This window comes from Sesamum indicum, linkage group LG11 (assembly GCF_000512975.1).
Source record: "Sesamum indicum cultivar Zhongzhi No. 13 linkage group LG11, S_indicum_v1.0, whole genome shotgun sequence".
NCBI lineage: Eukaryota > Viridiplantae > Streptophyta > Magnoliopsida > Lamiales > Pedaliaceae > Sesamum > Sesamum indicum.
The window spans coordinates 7,161,423-7,173,107 of record NC_026155.1 but is presented as its reverse complement, the minus strand read 5'-3'; the positions used below and the strand labels follow the sequence as shown (position 1 = coordinate 7,173,107).

Here is an 11,685-nt window from a genome sequence, read left to right as displayed (position 1 = left end):
AGATTGGAACTCTGGGCATCTGCAGGCATGTGGGGTGTTTTTTTCTTATACAATATTAATTGTTTTTACGTGCATATAATAAATAATTTTTTATACTTTAAAATATATTATATGTAAATAAAATATATAAATCAGTACATTATATTATAAAAGGAAACAAAGAAAGAAAATAATAATTAAATCAACGTAGCTTTTGAAAAGTTGAATAAGTTAGTTATTTTATCTTGAAATGCATTTTTTACTTTACAAAATCTTGGTGGAGTGGGGTCATTGACTGTCGTTTGTGTGTAGAGGGATTTTTCTTTTTATATTAATATAGATCATAAGAGGATAATAGCATTTTTCTTTATTAAAATTTGATGTAATTAAATATAATTTTTTTTATGATTAAAAAAATTATATTTATTATTCTCGATTTTTGCTTCTATCTTATAAATAAATTTCTTCATCGTTCAAAATTTATCAAATTTAATGATATTAATAAAGTATATTCAATGTAATCCCAATTGACCTATTACTAATTTATTGCAAGTTAATGATTCTTTTTATGATTATTAATTAGCCCTTATACATTTTCACATGTCAATACATGTGAAGAGATATACCTTTACCGTTATAAAACTAGTTTAAGCGCAAAAGATTTGTTTAACCTATAATAAGTCAATCGAGTGTTTATATTAATTTCCATTCAATTCTTTTTATTAATATCAATAAATTCAATAAATTTTGATTTACAGATGAACTATTTGTTAGCTAGAAATTGATTTTAAAAATATTAGATATAAATTTTTTAATTATAAAAAATTCATATGTATTAAATAAAATTTGAGGAGAAAAAAAAATGTAATTATCCCTATTATAAATGTTAGAGAGGTGTGATCACTTGTCAGCGTTGCAGATTGCTTTGAGGATAATATATTGTAAGAGTTTAGGCAGGGCATGGAATTCTTGGTCAAAATTCATTGGGAATTTCAATGGAGTCATCTACATTGTAGAATTTTATAAAACATTAGAGGTTATATGGGTAAATTATATTTTTGGTCTCACAAGTGGATTTGTTTTCAATTTTGATTCCATACGTAAATGTGTGAATTGGTATGATGTGGGACTAAAATTGGAAACAGGTCCACTTATGGGATCAAAAATATCATTTACCCTTATTTTAATTGTATTGACTAACGGAGAGAGCAGCTGCCGTTGTCAATTGGACGGAAATCCCTCAATGGTCCTCAAATTGAAAAAAAAAAAAAAACACATATGCGACTTAATGTGCGAATTGACCTGAATGTGGGACCAAAATTGGAAATAGGTCCACTAATAGGACTAAAAATGTAATTTATCCGAGGTTATATCTTACTCGATGTGCGTGTGAGATAGGATAAAAAACTATTTAATATTTATATACTAAATGTAATTTATTTTTAATATAAATGATTGCGTGTTAAAATTTGGGACGTGTAGTGATAAAATTTTATAATATTGTAATTATTTTATTAAATCAAGTATTGGATTATTGCGTAAAAATTTTATTTCATGTTTATTAGCAAGTTATTTATTTTGGATAAAAATATGAAATACCAAAATTAAACCATAAAAAAATAAATTGGTCATTATTAATTTTTTTAATTTTCTTTTAGCAATTTTCATAGACTTTTGCTAATGAAAGACCACTCTTGATCTTCCTCTCACATTTTTATACATTTTCAATTAGGAAAAAATGTAAGCAACTTCCTTATGATATTACAAATGAGCAAATTACCCCTTATAAAAAAATAGCAAATTATCTTTATGTATTTTTTAAAAGACAACAATTTATCCCCCCTGTATTTTTGAACATGAAGCAATTTATCTTCCAAAAAGGTAAATTACTTCATTTTAAAAAAATATAAAGAGGTAAATTGCTATTTTTTTTTTATCATAGAGTATAATTTGCTTATTTATAATATTGCAGAACCCTTTTCATTTATCTCTTGTATTTTAGAGTTAAAATGGGGTCACAATTCTGGGCTGGAGCTATTTATATATATACCAACTGATTTTGAAATAATTAATTTTTTACGAACAAAAAACCCCAAATTTTAGTTTATACGAAATTCATATTATCACAATTAAATAACCCAAATAATTATATCTTAAGCTATCAAACACTTCAAAAATCACAATTAATTCAAAAGTAATTTGGCGTCTAAGTTGTTAAATATCCGTATGGGTGGCAATTGCATCCAGACCAAGGAAAATCCGTCCCATTCGGGTCTAATAAATGGGGTTCGAGACGGGTCTCAAGTCCTAATTTTTAGGACTCATTTAGGTCAGGGTTAGGTGTCGATTCCATAAAAATTCACTTTGGGACTCCTCCCAGTATATACTTAATTTAATTTTTTAAAATTTTATAAACAAATATGTTATTTACTAAAATTGCCTTAATCCCTACCCTTTCCATTCCCATTTTCTAGTCTCTCTCTCTCTCTCCATTCCCTGCCTCGCCGTCACCACTCTCCCTAGGTCCCCTTCGCCCTGGTCGCCGCTCAACCTCTTCTTCTCTATCTTTTCTACATTAAAAATAAAAATAAAAAATCAAGTCTATTGCGTTAGATCTACCCAATAGGTTTTATAGTGTGGTGGGGCAGAATAAAATCTGGGGTCAGGTGGGTCGTAGGACCATTCTGAAGTTAGCAAGGCGGGTCTCTGGTCCACTCCAACTCCCTACCCACCCAATTGCCATCCCTAAATCTAGATGGGTCTCTAACAGATTGAATTTTCTATTTCAAATCATGTTGCGTTTATATTTTATTTAAAAAAAATCTTATACATATATTAAATTAAGCAAGAGAGCAATATAATTTAAAATAAAAAATCTAATCCAGACCTAAAGGGGTCAATCCTTCTTCTTTTTTTTCTTTTTTGGTATATATTGGTCCTCCAATTATTTTAATGCCCTCCCCCAATAAAGTAAAACTTTCACTTCTAAATCCATCTCGACAGTAACTCCAAAATTTCCAACCAACTAAACTCACCCTTCTCTAATTTGTTTCTCTCTCTTCTTTGTTATTACATCAAATGCATTCCAAAATTGGGAATTTGTCGCATCATATGCGTACATGTCCTAAAATGCAGCAACATGTATACGAGCATACGTGAAATGAGTAAATACTTCCTTATAAAATTAGTAAATTATTCTTCTGTATTTCAAAAAATAAAGCAAATTATTCCCTATCAATAGTTTAGATAGAGAAATAATTTACTTCGTTTTCCAAAACACAGAGAGTAATTTGCTAATTTTATTTTTCATATGAGTTTTTTCTCATTAAATCGCATTTATTTTTCCCTCGTCTTAATGACATAAATCACTTTGCTTAATTACAATCATCCTAATGAATAGATACTCTCCTACAATTAATAAAGAACAAAAACACGAGAAAATCCAAATCATCCTAATCAAATAAATCTCTGCCGTCAATCTGTGTCCTGATCAGATTTTGTGCTATCATCGGACGGCCACACGATCGTCTCCAGAAGCCTATCTCTCATCAGCTTCAAGTTCTCCTCTGAGATTTCATTGTATATTTCACCGTGGTCGCATTTCTGCATAAACATTATATTACAAACAAAGATTTACCAATTCAGACACAAATTTTATATAACTAACCAGCGATTTGTGCAGCACGTGAAGAAGTATAGTTCAAAGTCGGGGTATCGGAAATAATATCATGTATTGTTCAATGTAAATTTGTACAGATAAAGATATTATTCGACGATACAAAATAGATATATTATAAAATTTTTGGATTATTGTATTTGAAATTAAGAATTTTTCAGACAATGGGAAGTATTTGTAATATTAAACCTCACGAGGTAGTTGTATTTTTCCTTGTTAAGTTACAACCTATAAATTCGAAAAATAACGGGCAGATTGGGATTTTATCATATCGATAAAGTCCGTCCCAAGTGCATATTAACTAAAAATTATCATTGAATATCGACCGATATTTTGAACCATGTGCAGAAGCTTAGAATGATTGGCAAATAATATAATGATGAAGCATTATGCTACATTATTATGTCCAAGTTGTAGGTCAGGGATTGTTCTATCGATCATTGAAAATAAACTGACGAGAGTGTTGAAATGAGCGTATATTTACCTTAATCCATCGTCCGTAGAGGCTGAGGCGCGTTATCATCACTCGTTCAGCGAGTTCTCGCCGTTCCTGTAATCATCAAAGTAAGAATGTTGTGGCAAAATCAAACTAAAATAGGCGATGTTTGATTGCTCGGAGGGCGTAACTAAAATACCTTGACGAGGGTCTGGAGAAAGCGTTGGCCGTTGTTGGGTACGTTATCGGCAACGAAGCTGTCATAGATGCAGAAGTTGATTAATTACATCAAAAGACCTGCTAAGAATGTGTCTTATATTGCAAATATGTGTGTTTATATGTATGTGTACTTGTTGAACCATTTGTACTGTGGGGGATTCATCTCGTACAGCTGTTCAAGAACGGTCCTTACAGCTTTGAATGTGAAGTAGTTGATGAGTTCCTGCAAGTGTGGAGGATGTTTCAACTTCTTGTCTGAGAGAGCAAACCAAATGAGACAATTGGATTTGCAGTATTGAGTTCTTGATGTATGCTGGTTATAAATGAGTATTGACAAATGTTTGGTAGAGATGTACTCAAATGACCAACATTAGATATTGTAAGAAGAAAGAATTTGGTAGTCACAGACTTGCAAATACACATTTCTATGGAATTAACTTTTAGAAAAAGGTAATTATTTTCCAATAATATGGAAAATGTGCAAAAAAATTCATGTAAAAAATATAAGCAAATTGTTCTCTTATATTTTTAAAAATAAAGCAAAATACTCCTGTGGCCAGTGGTGTAGTAGACTCACCCCCTTGCATCTGTGCTAGATTTTTAAAAATAATTTAATATAGTAATATTTTAAATATATTAATATATATAGAAATACTAAAATTATTAGTTAAATTTGGACTTTACATTGAAATCAAAATCAAACGATTTTTAAATAAATGCATAAACATCAATTTAAATTAAAAAATAAAAAAAAATCGCAGTATAACCCCACAAACGTGTTAGGGGCGTTTTTGGTTTATTTTAAAAAACATAGAGGTGTAGTTTGCTACTTTTTTTTCTCATATGAGGTTTTTCTCATTTCCCATGAGTTTAAATTGCATTTAACTCCTTTAAAAAATGTAACCGACTTTGGAAGTTTATTCAAGATTCTCTAATGAATACTCTAGCCAAGAATGGGTTTGGCGATATGGTAAGTATAATTACACTTGTTATTTACTCGATTTCATTTGATCAAACCTAATTTGGATAAAAAAATTTCTGTACACACAATACTTCCACATACGGACTTCCAAACACCCTCCCCAATCATCACGCTCCCTTCCAGTATCGACATTGAGGATGTAATAAGACACCTTAAAGAGCGAATGAGGAAACGCAACTCACCATTTTGACATCATTGAAGGTGTCATCATACTGCCCTCCCAACTCATCTACAACAATGAGACCCTGAGGCTGCTTCTGTCTCTTTCTTGAACTGTGACTCATGATGTAACATGAGAGCATTCTCGAAGACAACCGCCAATTGTGCCATGTATACAAGAAAGAACTGCTCAAATCTGTCATCCTCAGCTTCGTCAACTGCCCTCGTCTCCCTGTACTTCTGTAAGAATACGGCGTGATTTTTAGCCTAGTTGAAGACATGGAGTCCAGGCACAAACACGGGCAAGGTGAAAGACTGTCGGTAAAAGACTTCACTGATGTAGCTCCTGCCATGTGAATTACTACAAGAAAGTAAACGTTATTCCCTCTTCTTGAGGAAGAAGTTCTGAGGACTCAAAAAAGAGGGCACCTGCAGTTTGTTGGAGTGTATGTAAAAATCTTCTGTTTTCTTTTTTACGAGCAAGAATCTAAATTCAGTTTGTGATATTTTATGTGGTTTTTATGGTTGTTTTGGCAAGTTTCTGAGGCCCCAATTGTTCCACACAATAGGAAACTAGACAGCCAATCTACTTCGTGTTTTGTCATCTAATCATGGACTGGGCACATGTTGCCAACTGTTACCAATCTCTTATGGGTATGTAGCAATTAGGTACAAGGATTCTGCATAGCCTGGAATGGGATGTTAGAATCATGTTGCTTTCAGGGCATAGAGAGCAGAGATCCCTCTGGTTGACTGCTAAGATTCTTGCAATTTTAAGTGAAATTAGCACTAAAACTCAAATGACAGTTCAGATCTTTCTATTCATGTATGTGTAGCATGCATATGCGAAATGCAATATTAGATACTGAACCACCAATATGATAGATATGATAAAATTGTCTTCCAGGAGAAAAATCAAAGCTTAAGCAACTTTAGAAGATACTTCAACGAATAAATTAATACATTAAAATATGGATGACGAATACTAGTTAGTTACAAACATACAATTCCTTGGAGAAGCGTTTGGGCGACCTTAATCATCTAATCTTTTGAGGATTAACAAAAAGATATATATATAGCTTTCTTATCTCTACACAAAAGTGAATTTCACACGGACAAAAACGTACACCAAGTCTGTGAGTGGATAAATCGTGCAATTATCACACATCTACCTCTTGAACTTTGAGTCCAAATTAGCAGTTAATTCCACACTGTTCAACGTCTGGACCGGTGACTCTAGTGGTGAATGGATCGACTCGCACCCACAACAAAGAAAAGATAGAAGCAAGAAGAATGGACCATACGACAACAATAGTGGGTGTTCGGTTCTGGCGACCCATAAGACCTTTGAGGAAAGGATAGAGATGAACAATCACCCAGAATGCAAAGAACAGTTTCCCAAAGAGGGGGCCCCATGATTGGTAACCGCTGTTGATAGCATAGGAAATTCCAGCAACGACACCCACCAAGTTTATGATGAGGAGAGTCGTTGGGGGTATCAGAAGCGTAGTCCATTTGAACATGTAAAGCTCAGCAAAATCTCCATCTTCGTCTGAGGCCTTGGACGTAACAGTGAAGTTCGTGTCTATTCCAGCTAGCACTTTGAGCAACCCTTGGAAGACGGCAAAGAGATGAGAAGACACACCTCCGATGACCCAAAACTGCTCATTCCTCCACCATTCATCAATTCCGACACCACTCCACCTCATTTCCAGTATACCAGTGGCAAAGATGGAGAGAAAGAGGGATAGAAACCAGATACTTGCAAGGTTACTAATCTGCAATACAGAATATATAGTTCTTAATATTTAGTTGTCCTGAAAAATTGTAGTGAAAGATGTGGACTTTGGGGCTGAAATCAAACCTGTGGGATAATGAACTTCCCAGTAAGCAAGCAGACAGCCGGGAGTGTACAATACAATAGAAGAGGAATGGCGGTCACTGGGTAAATTGTGGTATTGACATATGCAAATCTCTCTAGCCATTTTAACCTTCCACCATAGCCATACCATATTGGACAATGCCTGCTAAATAAAATCTCCACGGATCCCAAGGCCCATCGAAGCACTTGGTTCAAACGATCAGAAAGATTAATTGGAGCAGATCCCTTGAAGGCTGGTCTTGGTGGCATACAGTAAATTGATCGCCAGCCACGTGCATGCATCTTAAATCCTGTAAGAATATCTTCTGTGACAGAACCATAAATCCATCCTATCTGCATACAGTGCAAGGAAAATAAATCTATTAATAATTAGACTACTAGTATTTTGAAGTTAACAGGTGAGGCAAAAGAAGTATATTACAGTGAAAGCATTTGATGTATTTCACTGCCATAATATTTGACTACTACAGTAACACCTATTGCCATTTAATTCAAATGCAAATGTAACAAAAACTATTTAGAATGACAATTCCAAGACGTACATATTCTTCACAGGAAATTAGCAAAGAATTGAGACAAGAACAAGCCCTCAAAGGTAAAAAAGATAAAATAATTCAAACATCTTTAAAGAGATCTTTTGCAACTTAATACAGAACTGGCCCATCAAGATCACAAAGACTGCACTGAAAGAACCACCATAAAACACATATATGCACACAGAAAAACAGAAAAAGAAGAAAAAAAGGAAAAGCCTTCTACAGAAAGGCAAAGTTGGAGAGTTCAGGAAGGAGGAATATAAAGTCATGAGCCAATTCTGCATGAATGGAAGAAATGGCATAAAGAAAGTATGATTTGTTATGAGTCCTCGACCTAACTGCAATACAATATAATACAACTTCCCAGCGCTTAATGAATGTGACACGACACTAAAACTCCTTAAAATATTTACAAACAAAGAGAATATTTGACAATCTATGTTAGATTCTATTGACATATATCACAATAACTCCATTATTTAGGCATCTTACGATTCCAAGGAACTCTAGATGGAAAATAACGAAAGGGTTTACCTCACTTCCCCATTCTGTCTTATCTTCATACCCACAACTAATAACATGAATGGCCTCTTTTAAAAGAGTATCTGGTGTGGCAGACTGAGGAACACCCCCATTCTCCATTAGGGTAGATGCAACAAAAACTGCTGATTGACCAAATCTTTTCTCAAGGCTCATTTGGGACATGAGCAATGTCTTCTCATCATCAAACCCGGCACCTGATCAATCACCAAAGGTTGAAAGAATTAGCAACATTAAAACAAGATAAACTAATAGACAACATACAGATGTTCCCTAAAAATTCTATTCCTGTTTCTCCTTGTAAGGCACAAAGATTAAACTCAATATTATCAAGAAATAGCTGTGCAAGGGAGTGTGAAATTATGCAGAAGAATAAAGATGACTGGATGCCAAAAGCACAAAATTTGGCGTGTCATTAGTAATGCATTTCAGTTTCAATATTCAATGAAAGAACCATGAACCAGTGAAAGCATCTCAAAAGCAACAATTCAGCTGGAGATTTTATGGTTAATAACCCTGACTAATAATGAACCAGAGCTATTGATTTCAAGAGAAGCACACCTTCAACACCCTCCTCTATATCCTCCAAATTGAAGATGGGAACAGTGGGATCGACATGCTTGCTAGATTTCTTTTTATCTGATCCCTTCTTACTTGATTTAGAACTTTTCTTACTTGATCGACCAAAGCAGGAAGAGAACAACCCAGGTTTCTTGTGCTTAGGTTTGTGAGGAGGCTCATAACCATATAGAGCCGTTCTGTTAAAGACACATCCAGTGCCCACGTATACAGGGCCTTGAATGCCATCTAAACCTCTCAAGTTAATCTGATGGGCCAAGAAGGAACAAGTGCATATTAGTTGTGGAAAACAATAAAGTAACTTGCATCAAGTCAATTAAGAAGTCATCAAATAGCAAAGACCCAAAAATGGTTAGAGCAATGATGATAAACTCACATCAAAGAAGACTGTGTTGCGGTTGGCATATCGATCACTCCTATCTATACCATCAAACCTCTGTGGAAATTGAACATAGCATACATATTTCCCAAGATTTGGGTCCATCAGAAAGCACATAGCTTCACGCAAGGCCTTGCTGTTGTTTATATAGTGATCACAATCAAGATTCAACAAGAAAGGTCCGTTGGTAAGAACTGCTGATACACGAACCTGCAAGGTGTTGCATTTAAAATGTCAAACTTGCAAGCAAGATAAAGGTAGTGAAATTACATCCTTTTACCACTTACAAGTGCATTCATAGCACCAGCCTTCTTGTGATGCTGGAATCCTGGACGCTTCTCACGAGAAACATATACTAACCGTGGTAGCTCATTACCGTCACTGTCAAGACCTCCACTTTGGCCCAGGAAAACCTGCAAGCAAGAAATATAGGTGATATATATTTGGAAGAAACCGTGAGAAAATTTTAAGCAACTGTATATAAATTTGAGTTAGAATATCTGCTCATAATATGAATAGCTCTTGCCAAAAACCGAAAGAACAGAAAAATGAGCATCTTCAGATTCTATCGTATTTGATATACACTTTGATGCAAACCATATCACACAAAAAGTAATTTATATTAAGGGAGTTCAATCCTCAGAAAGTAGTAACCTGGATCATTCCTGGATGATCCCTTGTATTATTTCCAGGCCATGGTGTACCATCTTGCATGATCCAACCTTCTTCAGGAACTTTTTGGGCCTTGGCAACAAGAGCATTGATGCGAATTTTGAATTCTTCATATTCTCTCTGCAAGGACAAAGAGGAGAACAACCATAAGTACTTGACCAAATGTGAAGAGTCGACAGATTATCCCATGACGAAGAATTCTTACCTTCATAGCCCTACGGTCTTTTACAAAGGATGGCTGAACTTTATCTTTTAAGTAGTCAATCTTCTGAGCAAAGTACCACTCTGGAGCCCGTGGTTCAATATTGTACTTTTTGCAGAAAGGAACCCACTTCCTTGCAAATTCAGATGTTTCTGATAAAGCTTCAAATGTCAACATGGCAGCACCATCATCAGAAACATAGCACGAGACCTTGTCCACTGGATAGTCTACCGAAAGAATGGATAATACAGTATTAGCCGTAACAAGAGGAGGCTCCTTTAGAGGATCGACTGTACTGACAAATATGTCAACAGCAGCTAACTGTGATGGCTCTCCTTCACGATCATATCTGTTACACATAATTTTTGTAGTTTTAATAATCAGATGGAAAATAAATTTCATCTGTACATAGAACCAAAAAGAGAAGCCTAGGCAGAAAAGTGGCTTGTGGTAGTTTGACATAAGAAAATAAAAAAAAATAGGTAAAATATGCTGTTTTGTTCAGAAGCTAGACAAAGCGTCCGCATCATCTACCCATGACAGCACAAGAGTTCTAGGATAAACAATTAAAATGCTGCACCGATGTATAGACACATGTAGATGGAAATTTTCTCACCTAAGAGCAAGCCTGTCAAGGTACGTTTCACGGTTTACCGGAAGCCATTTTGGGAACTGATCCAGAATCCAGGATATAGCAAACCATATCTCACAGATAACAGAAATTAACCACAAAGCAAATGCATTGGGTACAGGATTGGTTATTCGATAGTGTAAGAAAATGCACAGAATCACTAGCCGCAATACAATAACCATCCTGTAGGGGTTTATTTTTGATGATGGAATAGAAACCTTCCTTGATAGAGGTTGCCGTGCTTCATCATTCCTGCATGAAGAAGAAAAGTCAACTAGATTATTGGTGAGATTTTTGCAGACAAACGAGCACCAGCTAAGGAGTAAGGTCTTCTATGAACTTCAACATTGTAAGTGTTTTTGCAAAATCAATAATCTGTATGTATAGAAAACTTTGAGGACATAAATTAAAAACTCACAGTAGAGAGTCATCCACGAGAACATCTGTGCTAGCATCAATATCTCCAGCTCCTCTTTCTGAAGGAGGATGGCTAGTAGTCATTGGAACAACAGGCTTTTCCTGCTTCATCTTCCAGCCATCAACTCTTTCTTTCCAGGCAACATTGCCTAAACCTGGGGATCCAAACTCCCTCACTGGATCTACAATCCTAGCTGCAAAGAAGAAAGACTATGTTAGACACTAGACACTATAAATCAGAGGCTCAAATGAAAAAATGAAAGAAAGAAAGAAAGAATATGATTGATTAAAGACACGCAAAAAGGAGTAGAAGTTTACGTTTCCCACCACCACCAGGAGGAGGAGATGCCATTGAAAGGCGTCCAGGTGATGCTGCAGACAGTTCCCCAGAAACCT

The 11,685-nt window shown here is 34.9% G+C and overlaps 2 protein-coding genes across 3 annotated transcripts in view; both read right to left on the bottom strand.

Annotated features, from left to right (window-relative positions):
- Positions 3,317-6,234, bottom strand: LOC105173489 (chaperonin-like RbcX protein 2, chloroplastic). 2 transcript variants are annotated; one of them, XM_011095244.2, is made up of 5 exons: positions 5,475-6,234; positions 4,451-4,533; positions 4,291-4,348; positions 4,140-4,205; positions 3,317-3,582 (listed from the first exon to the last, which is right to left on the bottom strand). In XM_011095244.2, exons 1-5 carry the CDS (start codon positions 5,802-5,804, stop codon positions 3,454-3,456), a joined length of 666 nt encoding a protein of 221 aa, XP_011093546.1. In that variant the 5' UTR covers positions 5,805-6,234; the 3' UTR covers positions 3,317-3,453. The 2 variants fall into 2 exon arrangements, with proteins under 2 accessions (XP_011093546.1, XP_011093545.1); XM_011095243.2 differs by having other exon boundaries at positions 4,442-4,533; positions 5,475-6,230.
- The window catches only part of LOC105173490 (cellulose synthase A catalytic subunit 3 [UDP-forming]), a 7,714-nt gene continuing 2,420 nt past the window's right edge, over positions 6,392-11,685 (bottom strand). The window contains exons 5-15 of the mRNA XM_011095245.2: positions 11,608-11,683; positions 11,291-11,483; positions 10,858-11,124; positions 10,245-10,590; positions 10,022-10,159; positions 9,655-9,780; positions 9,365-9,577; positions 8,971-9,235; positions 8,404-8,606; positions 7,316-7,666; positions 6,392-7,229 (exon numbers count right to left, since the gene is read on the bottom strand). Of these exons, the coding sequence (XP_011093547.2) occupies positions 6,645-7,229; positions 7,316-7,666; positions 8,404-8,606; positions 8,971-9,235; positions 9,365-9,577; positions 9,655-9,780; positions 10,022-10,159; positions 10,245-10,590; positions 10,858-11,124; positions 11,291-11,483; positions 11,608-11,683 (2,763 nt within the window). The 3' untranslated portion in view covers positions 6,392-6,644. The remainder of the gene's footprint in view (positions 7,230-7,315; positions 7,667-8,403; positions 8,607-8,970; positions 9,236-9,364; positions 9,578-9,654; positions 9,781-10,021; positions 10,160-10,244; positions 10,591-10,857; positions 11,125-11,290; positions 11,484-11,607; positions 11,684-11,685) is intronic.

What these genes read in the sequence shown, in the direction of transcription:
- LOC105173489 (XM_011095243.2), bottom strand. Translation starts at nt 5,804, where the DNA reads ATGGCAGGAGCTACATCAGTGAAGTCTTTTACCGACAGTCTTTCACCT. An exon ending in CCTTCAATGATGTCAAAATG is followed by an intron (nt 4,534 to 5,474) that starts GTGAGTTGCGTT and finishes CCACACTTGCAG; the next exon opens with GAACTCATCAACTACTTCAC. An exon ending in TTCTCCAGACCCTCGTCAAG is followed by an intron (nt 4,206 to 4,290) that starts GTATTTTAGTTA and finishes TGATGATTACAG; the next exon opens with GAACGGCGAGAACTCGCTGA.